The sequence below is a fragment of the Anarrhichthys ocellatus genome, unplaced genomic scaffold (assembly GCF_004355925.1).
Source record: "Anarrhichthys ocellatus isolate YVR2014 unplaced genomic scaffold, GSC_Weel_1.0 scaffold108, whole genome shotgun sequence".
Classification (NCBI taxonomy): domain Eukaryota; kingdom Metazoa; phylum Chordata; class Actinopteri; order Perciformes; family Anarhichadidae; genus Anarrhichthys; species Anarrhichthys ocellatus.
Window position 1 is genome coordinate 241,225 of NW_022280138.1, and position 18,727 is coordinate 259,951.

At 41.5% G+C, this 18,727-nt stretch overlaps 1 protein-coding gene and 2 long non-coding RNA genes across 5 annotated transcripts; 2 read left to right on the plus strand and 1 right to left on the minus strand.

Annotated features, from left to right (window-relative positions):
• The first annotated feature begins 2,342 nt into the window (after positions 1–2,342).
• Positions 2,343–9,466, plus strand: LOC116399319 (putative beta-lactamase-like 1). The gene is made up of 6 exons (XM_031876401.1): positions 2,343–2,535; positions 4,123–4,226; positions 4,334–4,491; positions 4,902–5,122; positions 8,154–8,259; positions 8,448–9,466. The coding sequence occupies exons 1-6, from the start codon at positions 2,430–2,432 to the stop codon at positions 9,424–9,426; spliced, it is 1,674 nt and encodes a 557-aa protein (XP_031732261.1). The 5' UTR covers positions 2,343–2,429; the 3' UTR covers positions 9,427–9,466.
• Positions 7,366–16,317, minus strand: LOC116399320 (uncharacterized). Of its 3 annotated transcripts, none has more exons than XR_004213820.1 (3): positions 12,794–16,317; positions 9,094–9,764; positions 7,366–9,007 (listed from the first exon to the last, which is right to left on the minus strand). It is a non-coding gene; the product is annotated as an uncharacterized LOC116399320 (long non-coding RNA). The 3 variants fall into 3 exon arrangements; XR_004213821.1 differs by having other exon boundaries at positions 7,366–9,291; positions 9,681–9,764; positions 12,794–16,313; XR_004213819.1 differs by having other exon boundaries at positions 7,366–9,764; positions 12,794–14,071; positions 15,985–16,282.
• LOC116399321 (uncharacterized) lies at positions 12,120–14,118 on the plus strand. The gene is made up of 2 exons (XR_004213822.1): positions 12,120–12,273; positions 13,989–14,118. It is a non-coding gene; the product is annotated as an uncharacterized LOC116399321 (long non-coding RNA).
• Positions 16,318–18,727: the final 2,410 nt, after the last annotated feature.

Sequence of the window (18,727 nt, forward strand, 5' to 3'; positions counted from 1 at the left end):
CATTTAAGTGTGACAAACGTGCAAAAAAATAAGAAATCAGGAAGGGGCCAAACGCTTTTTCACACAACTGTGTATGTAATGAGCATTGTTGGAGGGAGCCTGAGATCTATTCTGAAACACTTACAACATAACGATGAGTGGAGAGGAGGCTCCTACACAGAGAACTACTACCTATCAGTGAGTGGAGAGGAGGCTCCTACACAGAGAACTACTATCTACCTATCAGTGAGGATAGAGAGAGATGTGAGAAGCATTCCAGGAAAAGATAAGTTAATCCTGCTCTGATTTACTGTAAAACAGGGACCACCAGGAGGATCCCCGTGAGACTCCTTTATCAGGCTGAACTGTCAGAACATCTATTGAGTCACAAGCAGCCAGCACTTACCACAAACCTCTGGTGGTACACCCTAAAGACACCCCCCCTCTACTCAGCAATTTTCTTTCGAATGCTCTTAAAACCTCTTCTCACTCCTGTAAAATTTGCCTAAAACGCCTATCTACCGCGTACCCAAAGTAAACTGACAGCTCTTATTGAACCATTGGGAGTACATGTATGATTTTAGTCTCTATTGAACGGTAACACTCAGAAGTTTCTTCACAATCAGTCAGAATCACTGTAAGTGCTACTAGCAGTGAGCTATGGAGTTTTCAACACATTGAAACAGAAGGTTTATGTTTCCGCGTGGACTTGTTTTGGCCAACAGATGGCAGCAGTTATCTATGGCTGGGACTTACATGCTTGAAAAGACAGTCCTACAACAGCATGCAGTCACGACACCTGGTAGAAGTTATAATTTGATAACAATACGACAGAAAATTAATATTTTACACGTGGTTTACTAAGAGTGGGACCGCATAAAAACGCATTTGGAGGCTAGCATCACCACGTCAAAATGCATATACTACAATAAACCACGTGTGCGAAATTCAAACTTAATTTATTTATGTTGATGTATGGTTAACTATATCATATTTAACCATTGTCAACTTTCACAGATTCTTGAAAATTCTCATGAACCAGACTTTGGTCTTGATAATCTGTCTCAGGTACCTCAGTCACGGTTTCAATTTCAGTTTTGAAAACTTTCCCAGAGGGCCATCTGATAAATCTGCATATCCTTGTCTTCGTAATTTCATTGGCTATATGGAGCCTGAGTTTGAACAGGATCTGTTGTGATTGGCTCGAGCTTTACCCAAAGAAGAGAGGCGGGCATTGTCTTTCAAAGCGGACTCTCGTTGGCTGTTCCAGACTGTGACCGGGCTATAGAAGCTCCTATTGGGTCAAATGAGGTGTCAATCTAACCGGCGGAATGCAGGCTCCATTTTGCGGTGAAAATCTCCGCTCTGTTGACATGGAAAGTGAAATTATGCCCAAAATATGATCGCCAGTTATCATATCTGCTGGCTAATTTGAAATGATGCAACAGCCCCCCGTGGGTCTTTATGGACGTACTAATGTGTTTTGGACTAAATCTTTTACTGGATTCGATCGAGTGGACCCTTAGCCACCTAGCAAGACCGTTTTTGCTGGACTAGCATGCACAAGGGGGACGTTATGAATCATAATGAGTCACAGCGATATTTTATCGGCTATTTTTGGAGTGCTTGTTTGACAGAGACGTTAACTGTACCTGCTGTTGTTATTGTATCTTGAAATGGTTTGCATAAATCGAATTACAAGAACCGTAGCTTTCTAATGAGATATCACATTAATACTCATCGTTACAGAGCAGTTGTGTACATAACACAAATATGCCGTTATCACTCTGACGGCCCGCCCGCGGGCCGTCAGTGTGAGATGAGGAGATAAAAAAAAAAAGAAAATCCTCCCCCATACCGATATGGTGATGAAGTCATCTACTGGATGAGTGATGCATGTGTGGAATTAATCCCGGAGGATGTGAGATGATTTGATTGTAGAGAATGAATGTTTAGCAGGTTTCCATCCCACAGCTCTCCATACATTTGGCTTGCGGCTGAATCTCCCAGCAGATTATGACATCACGGTGGAGTGGGAGAATCAGCGCTTCATCTGGAGCCAGTCAGGATTAAGTGCATGTAGGTAATGCTCTGTAGTGAATGCTCAGGAGCAGTAGAGATGAGTTCATGCAGTCCTGCTGGCTTCTCCCCTGTAGACCTCGCAGAAAAGGAAATTGTGGATTTTAGCTGTCTAAAGATGAGGAATGACAAAAAGCAATGAGAGACATCTGTGGCTTGTTTTCCCTCCTTTGGTAAGATAAATAATCTCTCTTGCAGCTGCTGTTTGTGAGAGCAATTTTCAATTGAACTTGTCAACGGAAAAAGAAAGTCTTCGTCAACCGTTATTCAAATCCTGAAAGAGGCTTGTGCTTTATGTTGAGGCACACTCATTCTTCAGTACGTGTTACTAACACTAACATTGTTGCTACTCATAAGAACCAGCAGGCAAGATGAAGGTGAAATGGACCATGCTGGGAATGGTTGTCTTCTTTCTGCTCTCCGTGGTCATGACCTGCTGCTTCATATGGCAGTATAGGATGCCAAAGCTGAAAACAGGTAAAGTCTATCAGACCAACACAGATTTACACCCCAGAACACCCACACATGACTTTCCAACCTGGAACTACGTTTGGGCCTGCACCTCCTTAGCCTCTTTGGTGTAATTGCTCGTTTGCAGGAGCGGCAGCAGGATTACACAAAACTGGAAATAGTAGCAGCAGGATTAGCAGCCGCGTTAAAGCTGATTTGAACTCCTGCTGAGAGACGAGAGGAGCAAATGTGGAGCTGAGCAATGCTGGATGTTTCTGGGTGAAATGACAACAGCCACGACCTTCAGTTGCTCAAGCGTTGTGTGTGATGTAAATCTGAATTTGTCTCAGTGTTCAGAGTGTACTGTCTGACTGTGACAAACATGAGGTTATATAATATAAAACACTCATCTTTATAACCTGGTACTGCTGGGAAAATTAAAGCAGGTTGACATATTTACAGCACTTAATGATAAACTGTACAGTAGGATTGTTTTACAGCTACAAGCTGCATTTTTGTTCTATCAAAAACCTGCATTCCCTCTTACCTACTACCACTAATACATCATGACTCAATGGTAATATATATATGGTAATATATATATTTTATAAACTGGAGAATACTGTCCTATCAAAAGACTGTATTAGTAATAATGTATAGATAGGTATAAGATGTTTTTCTCACTTTTAGAAGCATGCTTGTCATTTACTTTTACTAAAAGGGCCATTGAAAAATGTTTCAGTTGTGAGCATTAAAAATAATATTCCATTAACTTCCATTGTGTTGAGGTCGAGACATGTCAGAACCTGGACCAGTAAAACCAAAACTATCTGCACAGAGGTACACTAACAGTGTTACCAACCCTTTAACATACTGCACATAATACAATTAAAGGTGCCATTCCCTTGCTAGTTATGTCTCTGCTTATATTCTAAGCGTGCCATTTTTTTTCGTGGAACCATTGCATGGACCGCTTACTTGAGGGAGAAATGTGGTGAGCATCTATTAATTCGATTTTTGAAGAAAGGATAACCAAACAAGAGGCAAGGCTATCAAGATTCAGGTTAGCAAGATTTAATAAGATGGACGGATCATTGATGGGAAGGAAAAGATCATCAATCAAACATGTCCATCAAATCCCAAATAGAGGGAAGCATGAAGTTCATGTTTATCTAAATGTCATATGGATTAAATCCAACGTTTTTCTCTCTTTTGCTGAGAGTTAATAAAATCCAAATGACAAACGCTAGATGCTTAACTACAATGTTTTTGTGTTCTGCATGTGATAATCGCACAAGTTACAACATGAACAATAGACCGCATTGGAGTTCTTGTTTACGTTTGACTCGGCTAGGCTAGCAGTTTCCCTCTGCATCCTGTCTTAGTGCTAAGCTAGGCTAAAAATCTCCTGGAACTAGTCAATCTCTAGGATTGACAACAAACAGCTGAGTTTCACACATGGTCAAAATCTTTTAACATGTTTAATTGATGCTCATTTGATCCACTTTTGGATGTCTGCATCTCTGTTACAATTGGGGTGTATATCCCCAACAGTGACGGATGAGTTGTATCTACATGTTTCATACGTGATAAGCCTTTCATCCTTTTCCACAGAAGTGGTTGGAAAACAAGAGGCAGTAGAGGAGATGTGCCCTCTCTTTCCTGAGCCTGTGCCCCTCACCCATCCCATCACATCGCTGAGAGTGGCCTTAGAAAGAGTGAATCTCTTTTTTTTGTCTAATTTTTCTTCATCTTATTAAAATGTTTTGTCATGGGAATATCCTGGGTATGCTTGTAGTTTTCTTACTGAATCTTCTCCGAACAGATAGATGTACTTCTGAGGTCGAGTGTTCATACCACCAAGCTGCCAGCGATATCAGCCATTGTGGTTTTAAATGACTCTGTTTTGTGGAATGGAAACTTTGGCAAGAAGAACGTAAGCGACCCCTCCTCATCTGCCCCCAATGAGTACACGGTGTACAGGTGAGATTTACAGCTGGTGTCAAAGAGATTAACATCAAATATGACAGAGATATGACAAAAGAGAAGTGGTGATTTGTCTAAATGCCAAATACTTAGTCATTAATAATAATGATAGCCAGTCCATAATATTAGCAACTCCATCTGAACAATAATCATTACCACATGATGTAACCTGCAGTCTAATTCTTCTATTGGATTGCATCTTAGATTTAGAATTAGGATTAGACATCATTGTATTAAGTAAACTCCATATAGGATCAGTGATCAATGAGACTGAACCACTCAATAAATGAAGTGCTTTAATGGATCTGTGCAGCAGCAGTGGGGATGCTATGTATTAATAAACCAGGATACATGTAATCAATGATAATATGCATGTGTTACGCTCACTTTAATCACTGTGATTGCAGAATTGCAAGCCTCTCTAAGATCTTCCCCACACTGATGCTATACAAGCTGTGGGAGGAGGGCCTTGTGGACTCTCTGGACGACCCTTTGGACAAATACGCAGACAACTTCACCATTAAGGACCCTCTGTGGAAAGGTGGGGGGCCGGCATCCTCGTCAGTCAGGACCCTCGGCAGCCACTCTCCTGGACTCACCTTACGCAGGATGGCCGGCCAACTCTCTGGTAACCACACTTTTTTTTTTGTCTTTAATGACATGGTGGCCATCTTTGATAATCAACATTAATGCTACAATACAGGGAAACCAATATTTAGGATAATTACACAATTTATTCAGCAAGATAATCATCCCAAATGAACACCAATGTCTTTTTCATTTTGAAGCAGAAATACAGTCAGCAGAAGTAAAAAGCTAAAGTTAGGCTATAAACAAACTACAATACGGTCACATGATTTCATGTCACCACCACTGAGCTAGAGGCGGTCTAGTCGGCGTGATGACGTTCTCATTTAGCCACTTGTTAGCAACCGCCTGTTTTAAGATCCGTAAAAGCTTGTGGGAGATTTACTGATGTATTTCATGTCATTGAACAAAACATTAAAATCTCTTCAGTTTGTGTCAACCACAGACCTTATATCAGGCATCTAACCAAAAACACATTAAAAAAAGAAACAGAAGTACAACAAATGTCAGGGCTTTAGAAATCATTCCTGCAGCACTGTATGACATTTAATAGATTCCACTGGGCCCGAAGAAACACAAGCAATCAAAGCCAAGGAGTCAATTACTCTGATCAATATTAAGTTACAACATTGCCTTTTTTCACCTCAAATGTTTTCATAAAAACTTCATACTGTTCAGCTGCAAAATGAGAAAGTTTGTGACCCAGCCGCCATGTTGAAAGCAGTCAAGCCAACACCAAGCACCGGCCACCAAAAAGTAATTTGTATTACAGTTACTAACTGTAGCTTTAAAGGAACAAAAGAAATGTGCAGCCTGATTCCACATCTCTGAATCACCAGCATCATCTCTGATTTGTTCAGTGATTAACATAGTTTTGGTGTTCTCTCCGGAGAAACAGTCAAATAATTGCTTGGAAGTTGGGAGTATAAGAATGGGGGTGCCATAAGTTATCTTTTTTTGCAGATTCTTCATTCATATGCAGAATTTGTAGGCAATGGGACAACACTTTGGTATCAGAAGCGTTCTGTTTCCCTTTGCAGTTTGTGTAGTATTGACCAATCATGTACAAGCAGGCTTTGGTGGAATGCAGGGAAACAGTCCGTGTGGAGAGCAAATGAGGCAATCAGGGAAGCCACTGGCTATCTTTTATCTATGATTTGCTTTTTATTGATTTAAAATGAGCTTAAACTGGCTACTTGTGAAATAATCCGGTCGTTTCACGTCGTCTCTCAACTCCAACTCCAGACCCACATATTGCAGTTGCTAATCAGACTGTAAACAATGAGCAGCGCATGGAACAGGAAGTCTTGGCCCAGATATCTGCTGGCTGCACCGGAATCCTGGAGGCTTATCTGCTGTCAGGCCGATGGGTTCCGCGATTACAATTCAAGTGACCAAACTACATCCAAACTATGCAACAAGCATGATTGCAGGGACCGAGCTGTACAGGTTGTTGTAAGAGCGCTTCTGAAAAAACATTGAAAACAACATCTTTCTTCAATAATCATGGAAACAATAAGTTAACTGTTAACTGCTCCTAGCAACTTCAGTTTTCAGGTCAACGGCTCGATCCTCGACTGGGACGTGTCACGTGTCGAAGTGTACCTGAGCAATACACTGAACTCCAGGCTCCCCGGGCGCCTGTCATTGGCAGCCCACTGCTCCCTATAACTCATATAAACCAGCCTGACTAACATCCAAAGTTCATCCTCATTTGAACACCTGACATTCAAACTCTCTGGTCCTAAACCCCTGGTTATTTCAATTATCTACCGCCCCCCCAAACCCAATCCTGCCTTCCTCTCTGACCCTGTCTCGAGTCCTCCCTCCACAGCCCTCTCAAGGTTCAAATCATACCTCTCGGACCGGGAACAGTTCATTACTATCAACAAATTCAAGTCTGACACAGCCCCAGTCTCTCAAGGTGTCCCCCCAAGGTTCAGTACTCGGTTCATAACCTTGCCCCTTCATACCTTTCGGACCTCCTGCATCGACACGCTCCCACCCGCAACCTCAGATGATCCACCGAAGCAACCTCCTAACCCCCCCTACTCTGTCCAAGCACCGGACCTGGGGGGACAGGGCCTTCTCCATTGCTGCCCCCTCCCTGTGGAACTCCCTCCCCCAGCACCTCACACATTCTCCGTCACTCGCCACTTTCAAAACTGCACTTAAAACTCACCTATTTAAATCATTGATACATTAGTTATGTATGTTTTTTGTGCTGTTCCTTATTGTTATGTCATCTATTTTGTTTATATTGTAATTGCTTCTATTGTAGTACCTTTTAAAGTGCTATACAAATAAAATGTACTATTATTAGTAGTATTATTATTAAAAGACACATAAATAGAAATCCTGCATTTCCACTAAACCCTGCATTGAACATATATTGTGAGGTGCAGAAACATCCAATGGACTAATAGAATAATTCCTTAGATTTGGGGCTGTGGAGCATTGGTTGTGCACATCTACAGAAATGAACACTGTGTATCCATGTCTAATACTGTCTAATACTTGGTAATAACAAAGCTGTTACATTGTGTAACTGGTGCTTCCACATCCTATCATTCCATTCATCACAGTCACATAGCTCAGCAGCAGCGTGTGAAGGAAGCACATTGGTCATAATGTAGCTCTAGTCACTCATACTCACCACGTTGTTTCTGTTAAGGACAAGTCTCCCACTACAGCACCTTAGCTAACCTGGGCTCACATGAACAGAGAGAGAGAAGCTATATTTACACTGAGCTGTGTCCAGATATAGAGCTAATCAGCTCTGTGCACTAAGAATGAAAAGGAGGGATTAACAGAGGCGGATGCACTGCTGAGGGTACAAGTCTTTCAAGTACAGCTATTAGAATTCATCTGAGAAAGACGTGAATGTATGTACCAAAATTCATGGTTATCCATCTAATCAAAAAGGTCCCCCTCATGCTATGGAGGAAAAGTCAGATCAACAAAGTCAATAGTCAAAATGAAAGTCAAATTCACAAAAGGGTACCTGGACGACATAGTTTACAGATTTACTCACCAGTTTTGCTCACTGGTGTTTTCTAATATTTTCACAGGGTTACCCAGAAGATTAAGGTCAACTAATCTTCTTTGGAGCGGAGACACACAGGCAGCCCTTCATTTGTTACAAGATGATGTCCTTGTGGCTGATCCAGGCACCAGGTAAGACTCTGTTTCCTTCCTGTGTTGCTCTATTTTTAACTCTAGTGACTTTAGACTTTCCGTGCATTTCTATATTCTGAAAAGAAAAAGGAGGTTGATTCTTATGCATAGAACAAGGATCCTATTGGTATTTTGCTTCCAAAAAGAGCTTGCAAACCTTTCTGACATTACTTTCTCTTTTCCCTCAGATGCCACTACAGCAATGTTGCTTTTTCCTTATTGGCCAACATCTTAGCCCAGAAGGTGACTGGCTCAGACTTTGAGAGCTGGGTTTCAGACAATGTTCTGGAGCAGCTCAGCATGGAGGACACGGGTTTCAACTTAAATCCAGCCATTCAGAGGCAGATGGCTGTGGGTGTGTACAGCAATGGCCAGCCAGCTCCCCTTTACAACCTCAGGTGGTACCGACCTGCAGGCCAGATGTATTCCACAGCAGCTGACATGGCCAAGCTCATGATGGCTCTTCTGGGCGCATATGGTGGGACCTTGCTTCGCCAGGACACCCTGAACACGATGCTGACCCCGCTCTTCCGATGCCACCACGGCTACTTTGCCAACTCCACCGGCACACCTTGGGAGATCAACGAGCAGTTTGGCTATGATGTGGTGAGGAAGGACGGCGACCTGGACGGTTATGCGGCCAGCCTCTCCCTGGTGCCACGGCTCAAACTGGGACTGGTGATCCTAATGGCTGGTGTTCGGCCTGCAGACCAGGACCTTGTGAGCCAGGCCTACAGCTATCTCATCCCTGCAATGGAAAGGGCTTTCAGAAATGCTCAACGAACTCTCAGACCGCCGCCCATCCCAGCTCCATATGTGGGTTTTTTCACTTACAGGAATATGACCTTCTATGAGATTAAGGTGGAGTCAGACGGGGTGCTGGTGATGCAGCAGTTTGGACCACAGGTGGACTCAACTGTCCCTTCCAAGTACCGAACTATCCGGCTGGATTACCTGCAGGACAGGGTGTTCAGGGTGGTGTTTGAGAGCCCATACCCCTGCAAGCTGAAGGTTAACAGCGCCTCTGTCTCCCTGGAGGCACAGGACAGACAGCTCTTCAACTTTTACCTCTTTAACAAGAAAGGCGTGTCGCCAGGGTTTGATTCCCCAGGACTCAACACTTACAAGGTGACAAGGATAGCTGGCAGACCATACTTTACTTCATAAATAAAGGAACTCAACCAGTTTCACACTGTGAAGGACAAATGCAGTAGGAAAATTGATATGGCAAACACATGGCAGTTTTCAACTGTTGTGCCACTGGTCATGTGATGCTATGGTTAATCAAAACTTGTATTTTAATATTATTTATTAATACACCTCTGCTTATAATACTCTACCAATTAAATAATTTAGTCATATCCAAATGTCCAAAGGAATCTTTGAACTAGCTACAAGCAAAGCAACACTGATGACAGTACTGTTTCAATGTTTCCTTAGACGTGTTTGGTTAATGGACGATGTGGCAGTATTCCTCTTCAACCTTTAAGTGCCTACAGTGTGACCTAGAAAGAGGAAAAACACAACTGTTGAAATGTGGAGTAGTCAAGTTTTTCAACATTTAAATCCACCATAGAAGCATGTGAACATGCTATGAGCAATAAAGAGAAAAGTTACAGAAAAATATGCTAACTAAAACTTGTGGTATAAATGTTTATTAAGTTTGTATTAAAGCATGAATTAAGTGTTTTAAGTGATAATGTACATGTGAACATTAATATACATGCATATCTTTCCTACATACTGGTAGACAGACATACGGTATAGCTAACACTGAGGTGACGAGAAAATAATCCATTGAACAACCCAATATAACAACCCATATCCACATACAAGAAAAAAAATTATTAGAAACGTTTAATAAAACATAATAATTTCAAATCAGCATCTAAAATGAGAGTAGACCTCACTTTTCACACAGTGTTCACAAAAAACTGAACCGTAGGTACGTTTAATGCAGTTTTATATTGAATTAGCGCACATTATATTACATTTCTACTTACATGCTTCCAATAACAACGTGTACCGCTGGGATGGTGAACATGATAAACTAATAGTACCTATGAATCTCCCCTTTACATACTTACTTTATAATAATCCCATGCTGTTTGGGGCAAAAACCAAGCAGTTTTTTTGCATGCAGTATAAATTGGTTATTTTCAACTAATTCTCATAAGGGTGTGTATATATTATTTTTTTAATTACATATGGAATCGCATTAATTGGGAATAACTGGAAAGCTCAGACTCTTGTGGATTCAAAGAGCCCAATTGTATTCATATGTGATGCTGTGAGTCCCTATAGTAGTCATTGTATTGTAGTGAGGCCAAACTTGATGTCACTGTATAAAATGACTTGTGTGACTTCTGAGATAATCAGTCTCATGAAACTTTGCAACTACAACTTAAAGACCTGGGGCATTCAGAGGATGGATAGCTGCCCTGTGGATATTGACAATAAGAGGTTTTCTGAGCAGTTTTAAAAGCTCGCCATCCAATCGCCGAGAAATGCAAAATGCATGAGGAGACTCTGTTAACTGACAATGTAAATGTGGCGTCAATTCTACGGCGCATGTACAGCGTAGTTTTGCATAGTTTTTTTTTTTATATCTGGGTCAAGTAAATAAAAACAATTGCAGTCACTAATGACGGTTGCTTGGCTATTAAAAACAGTGTGTTTGTGCAGGATGCCTTGTGCTAGTGGAGATTATCTCTGACCAATCAGTGGTCTGCAGCAGTTTAGCTCCGCCTTCTAGGATTGGGTCAACTCGCTTGGAAACTCGACCGACAAGTACCAGGTAGCCTACTATCCACAACTTTGCCCAGTGAAAACCCCCAGAAACATGAGTCGAGTGGAGCGGTGGAATTGTAGCATCAGAGACTGCTGGTGAACATCGTGGGCATTTAGCAGCTGAAGAGACAGACATGTCTCTGGATTGGAAGTTTAGGGAAGTTTGTGTTTCCAGCAACTGGACAAAAAAACAATGAAAGCAGCTTTTAAACCGATTACCGTATCATTTGAGTTCAGAAGTTTTAATTAAAAAAACTCGAAGATGGCTGCAATAACATAAAATCATGGGAAATTATACCCTGAACCTATTCATCTCAATGGCGGCTAAATAAAATATAACTATTAGGGACAAATCTGATGAGGTTGTAACTTCACCTGACAAAACTAAATGTCTAATATGTGACACAATAAAAAAAAAAAAAGCCAGACTCAATAGCTTTTCCTGAGGTAAATTGAAGGTGCGTTTGGGTCTCCTTGGAGAATATGCTATTCCAAAGGTGTGGGTTAGAAAATACAACACAAAAGTAAACAGAAAATACCTCATAGCTCTCATTTAACATTTGGTTTCATTTATTTATTATTTTACATGCTCTTATCTGTTTTCATTGTTTTTTACATACACAATAATGGTCTCATAATAACATAATAACAACCAAGGCCTAACTAATTATAATGTTGTTTTTGTGTTTGAACGTCTGGCCCCAGAGTGTGTAATTAGAAGAATTGTGCCCTTGGACAAATGTAGATGCTGACCCCTGACCATTCCCATAGTGTATGTGCTGCTCTACACTAGACTAATGCTGGTGCGGACATCTGTGCTTCCAGTTGTTCCCATGTAGAGTAAAAGAGGCCTAACCTTATGTAACTAGTGATCTGAGGCCACTTTATGTGTTTGTTGGTTTGAAACGAAAAACGAGAATACCATGGTATTTCCGTATTTTCGTCTGAACGGTAAAACAGATGACTAAAACGTACACGGACCTTATTTGACTTTGGTTCTTGGTTTTTCCGTTTTTGAATTCAGAACCAAAAACGGAAATACGACCGCCCATTTCCGTTTTCCCGTTCTTGGTTTGAAACGAAAAACGAGAATACCATGGTATTTCCGTATTTTGGTTTTTCCGAATTAACGGTAAAACAGATGACTAAAACGTACACGGACCGTGGAGATCTGCGGACGTCACTGCATGACTGACGAGTCTGAAAGGTCTGGAGAGGCAGCCGGTAAGGGAGCTGACGCTGCAAACAACTAAGACTTTGAAGTGATGTGAAGCAAACTGCCGTCACCAGTTTGCTAGCATTAGCATTAGCATCACGTAGCAGTCTGATCTTCACAAATGCATACACTGAGAACCCTTTGTTTTGTAATGCCGTTGTTTAATGATTGATTGTCCGAAATGGTTTCTATCTGGTTGCGGTAAATTATAATAGTTAAATTGTTCACTGATAGTATTGTAAATACACATGAGACAGCATTAACTGTATTTATTAATATCGGGGCATTTTTAGATTATAGGGTTTGACACTGGTGCTTTATTTAATCAAGCTATCATGAAAGCTTTGCTTGTGTAAATTAATTTGTATATTTAATATGGGTTGTGTTTCTTTTCTATTTAAAGTTTTTTTACCGAACAGTACTAACAGTGCTAAAAGTGCTAAGCTAAAAGGCTAGAAGTGCTAAGCTAACTGAGCTAAATGGCTAACAGTGCTAACTGAGCTAAGTGGCTAACTGAACTGAACCTACCAAAAATAAAAGGAGGAAAAAGGAAAAGTTGTTTGGTTTCTGAGTGGAATCCAGTTGGGACCCTTCAGGTGGACTCGATCCTTTTCAAGTGGGGAAAATGCAGACGTTAAGAACTTAACTTAACAGTAAAAACCGGATAACTTGACACATGTAGTGTTAAACAGCTTTGAGTGGTCAGAAGACTGAAAGGCTCTATACAAGTACAAATCCATGTACATTCCTTTCCAGTGAAACCCACGAATCTACAGAAGGGAAAATTCTCGTACTTCTTCAGCTAAATAACTATTTAAAAAGCCTCTTGAAGGAACTGGAACATGCATTGTCACACAGCTGAAAACAGGGCTGTTTTTCTTTTTAATTCTCACAGGACATTTAGAAACAACGATGTATCCAGATTATCCATATGGTTCCCAACATGGAGGTCAGGAGCCCCCAGGAGTTAATAAGATAAAGACAACATGATTGAAGGGATAAGAAAGAAAATAATACTTGCAACTACAGTACACAGTGTTTACTACTGACATTTCATAAATGTTTGGCATTTTCTTGTAAAATACTGAACACTTTTAACTCTTCAAACAATATATATCCTTCAAAATGAAACAATCTGAGAAGATCACTGTTTGGTTAATTCATCGCAACTCACATCCACACTGGGTCATAAGTAAACACTTGTATTCTACAGGGTCACAATGAAACGGATTGGAAACTACTGACTATAACCACTTGATTTGGAGGGCAAACTGAAAGTGAGCACACCTGAGAGCTGATAATAATCCTTCACTAATCTTGACTAACTTTGTTTCCAACCTGTCTGGTCATCAGTATCATTGTCAGTAATGTCACTGTGTTCCCAGATTTAAACAATGTTCTGACTTTATCTGCTGAGGATTCAGGTTGAGGTGTTGTTGTCCTACAGCAGAGGCCCAAAGGCTTCAGAAAGCTTCAAACAAACTAGTTTGTATGACGTGTTCTCGGACCACATCTCATGTGTTCATAGCGGTTCTAAATGGCCCCATGTTGTTTGATGCTGAGGTCTTAGGGATGGTGATGTTCCTCGTTCAGTCTATGCAACACTTTGGTCCACAGTGAAGTATCTCTACTGGCCAGATTTCCATGATATTTCCGTGGACATTTATGGTCTCCAGCAAATGACTTGGAATATTTTTGGTGACGTTTTATTTTCCTTTTTCAGCACTTGTGGCTTCCCACTCCGACGCCTGTGAGATCTGTTGCCTGCACTGGATGTTGAAAGGGAAACCTGCATTGTGATGTCATCTGTCCCAGAATGAAATATAAAACAAAACAAAAAGAAAAAACATTGATATATTTTTGTTTGTGTGATGATTGTGTGTTTCTTCTGATGTCTTCTAAAGTTTGTTTAGTCATTAGCTGAAGGTGTCTGATCAACAGAGCAGAATACATGTCAAAGTTTTGTACATCTTTTAAAAAAGGATTTCATTGTTTGTTTTTAAAATCTTATTAAAATATTTGAATTCATAAAAAGGTATATTTTTCTTTAGAAACCTCCTGTAGGTTTCAAAGCAGAGTTATACTATGTTGTGTTAAGGCTGAGTGCTAAAACAAACACTCTTGACTTGGATTGGAATGAAAAGAAAAGGTTAGATGCTAAAGCTACAGATCACAGAGTAGAAGTGAACCACCACATCACCTGGAGATTGAGACAATGAAAGAAGGAACACTGTTCCTGTAGAGCTGCTAGCTCTTTATTCACATTTACAATCATCAAAAAGCAAAAGAAGCATGTGTAGACATTCAATATACTTTCAGTAGCTAGCATAGCATAGACATGCTAACATTAGTTAGTAATGTGCTAACGTACTCTGCTAATGTTAGCTAATATCATCTTCTACCTCTCCTGATATCGAGTATCACTATTACAAGTTTCACTATGATTTGCTCCAAATTCACTGAACCAGCCTGAAAACGAAGACAATCTGAAACCACTGAAGAGTCTATGGAGCAGAGACGGCTGGCTGTCAATGAATTAAGAAGTAGTGATACAGAAACTAACTGCACTTGCTGCTTGCTCTTGCCTCTGCTTGCATTTTCTTGCTTCAATTTGCCAGATATATCACATATATCACTCTTCAACGTTTGAGTGAAGACAAATCCAGAAAGTTGTCGACCTATTTGGGTTGTTAGCAAATGCTAACTAGCAGCTAAGCTAAAGCTAAGTAGCAGCAAGATGCCTCCCTTCTCCACGGACGACTACTACAAACTCCTACAGAAGATTGCAGTCTTGGAAACAAAAATCCACCGACTAGAAATAAACGTGGAGGTAAATGGACTGTGTGGGAATGATACCACTTTACCATGGACTCAAAACACTGGACAAACGCAAGCTAAGACACAGCTAACTAGCACAACCAGGCCTACCAAGAAACGAGGCGAGAGCAGATAATGAATCTTCAAATGGTAGTCCTCCCTGGAACTCTCTCGGTACAAAGCCGAAGAGAAAATCATACCCTCAGGATGTGGGAGGACGACTAACAGGCAGAGCCCAGCGCCCTGAGATTTATGATGCGACTGGCTGGCCTGCACTAGCACACAGGCAGAACTCCTCAACCCCTGCACTCAGACGGACAAGGACAGCTGAGAAAAGTAAAACCTGCAAAAAACCTCCACAACAACCAAGCCTACAACTTCAAAACAGATTTGCTCCATTGTCGCAGGATCCTAAATCTCCATCTGATGACCTGGATAAGCAGCTATCTCCTCAAAGCAGGGTAAGAACTGAGAGTAAATGTGAGAGTAAAAGGCCGCAGGCAAAGCTAATGACTGGGCCTGAGACTCTGATTGTTGGTGACTATGCTGTAAAAGATGTCAGAACACTGTGCAGCAAGAATACCAAAATACTCTGCTTTCCGAAAGATATGGTCTCTAACATGAGAGACACAATCCTGGACATCGTGGCTGACTATCCCACAGTGAAAAACATCGTGCACACAGGAAGCTGTGATATTGTGAAACAACAGTCTGAAGTTCTGAAGTGAGACTTTATTGATCTGTTAAACACAGTCAGCTCTGTCAAGGCTGAGGTGTTTATCAGTGGCCCTCTTCCACCAGTCAGAGGAGGAGATGAAGGATTCAGCAGGCTGTTTGCACTGAACAAATGGCTGTCAACTGTATGTACTGACCATTCAGTACATTTTATCAACAATTCCTACCTTTTCTGGGAGCGCAGACATCTTTTTACGGCACATGGAGTTTGCTTGAACAAGTCAGGGGTAAAACTGTTTACCTCTAACCTATTTTTCTGCCTGCGTCATCCGTCTGTTCCCACTGCCTAAGACAAGAGACAAGAGTCGTCTAAACAAGAGATAACCACACAGCATCGCCATGGAGACCTTACGGGAAGGATGCCCCCGCCTAGCGACAGCCAAAAGGAGGAGTCTCCAAACTCATCATCAGGGACCGCCTCCGATCTCCCACTTTCCCCACCCTTCCGAGACGAGGAGTCTTTACCTCCCTCCCCAGCACCTACTTCCACCCCCCCCAAACTCCATCCAGGTCCCTTTCCTCTCTCACACTCTCCCCATCCTCCCCCCACCTGGAGTTCACTGACCACATGAAAGAGCTGGTCATTGCTGGAACCAAACACACTCCTCGCCCCACTCCTCGACGTACAGCTCCAGCCCCACCCCCACCCCCGAAACTGGCTCCTAGTCCTCAGCCAGTTTTGACACAATCGGCGAAGTTAAAGCACCCTGCCCTTCCTCCACCTCGGCTCCACAACCATCCTCTGTCTCCCCTACCTGATAAAGGCAGGGCAAGGCAAGGCAGGCCGGTGCGGAGGACTCGGAGCTGGAGTGATATGATCCACTATCTTGGATGCTATAATTGATATCTTCTGGGTCCAGGCTACAAGGCTAATGACACCAATGACTCTCTCCAGGAAAAGTCGGGGCCCTGTATGCAGCTAGCCTTCTCAATTCCTGTCCTGATAGTTTATAGAAAAAGAAAGGTGAGGCTGCGAAGAAACAAAAGTAAACCTGCAAACTTATCAAACTTAACATACAAACTGGACATTTTGTTTTTAACTGAAACATGGTTAAATCAAGATAACAGTGCAGCTGTTCTTATTGAATCATCACCTCACAACTTCAGTTTCATGAGTGAAACAAGAGCGCATAAGAAAAGAGGTGGAGTTGCTATTTTATTTAATGATTCTCTTCAATGCAAGCAGATGTCCTTTGGTCATTTTACTTCTTTTGAATATGTGGCTCTGAATTCCACTCAAGCTTTATTCCTAAACATTTACAGACCTAAATACTGTGCAACCTTCTTTGATGAGTTTACTGAACTGCTGTCTATAATCTGTATTGATTTTGACTGTGTTATTGTTGGTGATTTTAATATCCATGTTGATAATCCCCAGGTCAGAGGGTCTATAGAACTATGTGGTGTCCTTGATAACTGTGATCTGACTCAGCATGTGACAGGACCCACCCACAAAAGGGGTCACACTCTGGACCTAATCATCACCAAAGGTGTAAACATTTCCAAGGTCGCTGTGACTGATGTTGCACTCTCTGATCATTTCTGTGTTTTCTTTGAGAGTGCAATCTCCTTGCACACAAATGTCCAAACCAAGGTTGTGACGAAGCGTTACATCTCTGAAAACACCAGTGAACTATTTATTCAGAAGTTCTCCTCCTCACCAGCCCTCTCTTGCATCTCAGTCAATGAGCTTGTAGATGGCTTCAATTTTAAAGTTAAAAATATTATTGATTCCATTGCACCCACTAAAGTGAAGGTTGTCTCGGGTAAGCAAAGATCTCCTTGGAGAAATGCTACGCTGGTCAAAATAGAGAAACGAGAGTGTCGGAAAGCTGAGCGCAGGTGGCGAAAAACTAATCTCCAGGTTCACTGTGACATCTATAAAGAGAGACTTTGCAATTATAATTTGGAACTTAGAAATGCAAGGCAGTCCTTCTTCTCTGACGTCATAACCAAAAACAATAACAATACACGCACCTTATTTGCTACCGTCGACAGGCTAACAAACCCTCCAGTGTCGGTAGCTGCTGAGCTCCAATCCACCTGGGCATGCAATCAATTTGCCTCCTTTTTTACTGACAAAATTCAGAAAATTAGACAAGCATTCAGTGCCTCCACACCAACCACAGGATATGTGTTGTCCCCTTCTCTAAATAACATCCATTCAAATGTCATGACACAATTTCATTCAATCGACCGTAGAAGCCTGGAAGACATTATACAACATCTGAAGTCATCCTCCTGCTGCTTGGATATTCTACCAACACACTTTTTCAAAAATATTTCAAACTGCATGACCACTGATCTTTTACAAATTGTAAACACATCCCTTCTCTCAGGTGTCTTCCCACAAGCCCTAACAACTGCAGTTATTAAACCGCTCCTAAAGAAGGCTAGTTTAGACTCCGCAACAATGAAAAATTATAGGCCAATATCAAACCTCCCATTTTTAAGTAAAATAATTGAAAAAGCGGTTTTCTAACAGCTGAACAAATTCTTGGCCGTAAATAACTGCTTTGATGTCTTCCAGTCAGGCTTTCGACAGCACCACAGTACTGAAACTGCTCTTGTTAAGGTTTTCAACGACATCCACTTAAACACAGACAATGGCAGAAGTTCAGTCTTAGTATTACTGGATCTCAGTGCTGCATTCGACACGGTCGACCATGCCATACTACTAGAAAGACTAAAAATCTGGGTGGGACTTTCTGGCACAGCACTTAACTGATTTGAATCCTACTTGAAGGACAGAGAATACTTTGTGTCTGTAGCTAATTACACATCAGAGCTGACTAAAATGACATGTGGTGTTCCCCAAGGTTCAATACTGGGGCCTCTTCTGTTCAACATCTACATGCTACCACAAGCTCAGATTATGGAAAACAACAAAGTGTGTTATCCAAATTATGC

What these genes read in the sequence shown, in the direction of transcription:
- LOC116399319 (XM_031876401.1), top strand. Translation starts at nt 2,430, where the DNA reads ATGAAGGTGAAATGGACCATGCTGGGAATGGTTGTCTTCTTTCTGCTC. An exon ending in GATGCCAAAGCTGAAAACAG is followed by an intron (nt 2,536 to 4,122) that starts GTAAAGTCTATC and finishes CCTTTTCCACAG; the next exon opens with AAGTGGTTGGAAAACAAGAG. An exon ending in TGAGAGTGGCCTTAGAAAGA is followed by an intron (nt 4,227 to 4,333) that starts GTGAATCTCTTT and finishes TTCTCCGAACAG; the next exon opens with ATAGATGTACTTCTGAGGTC.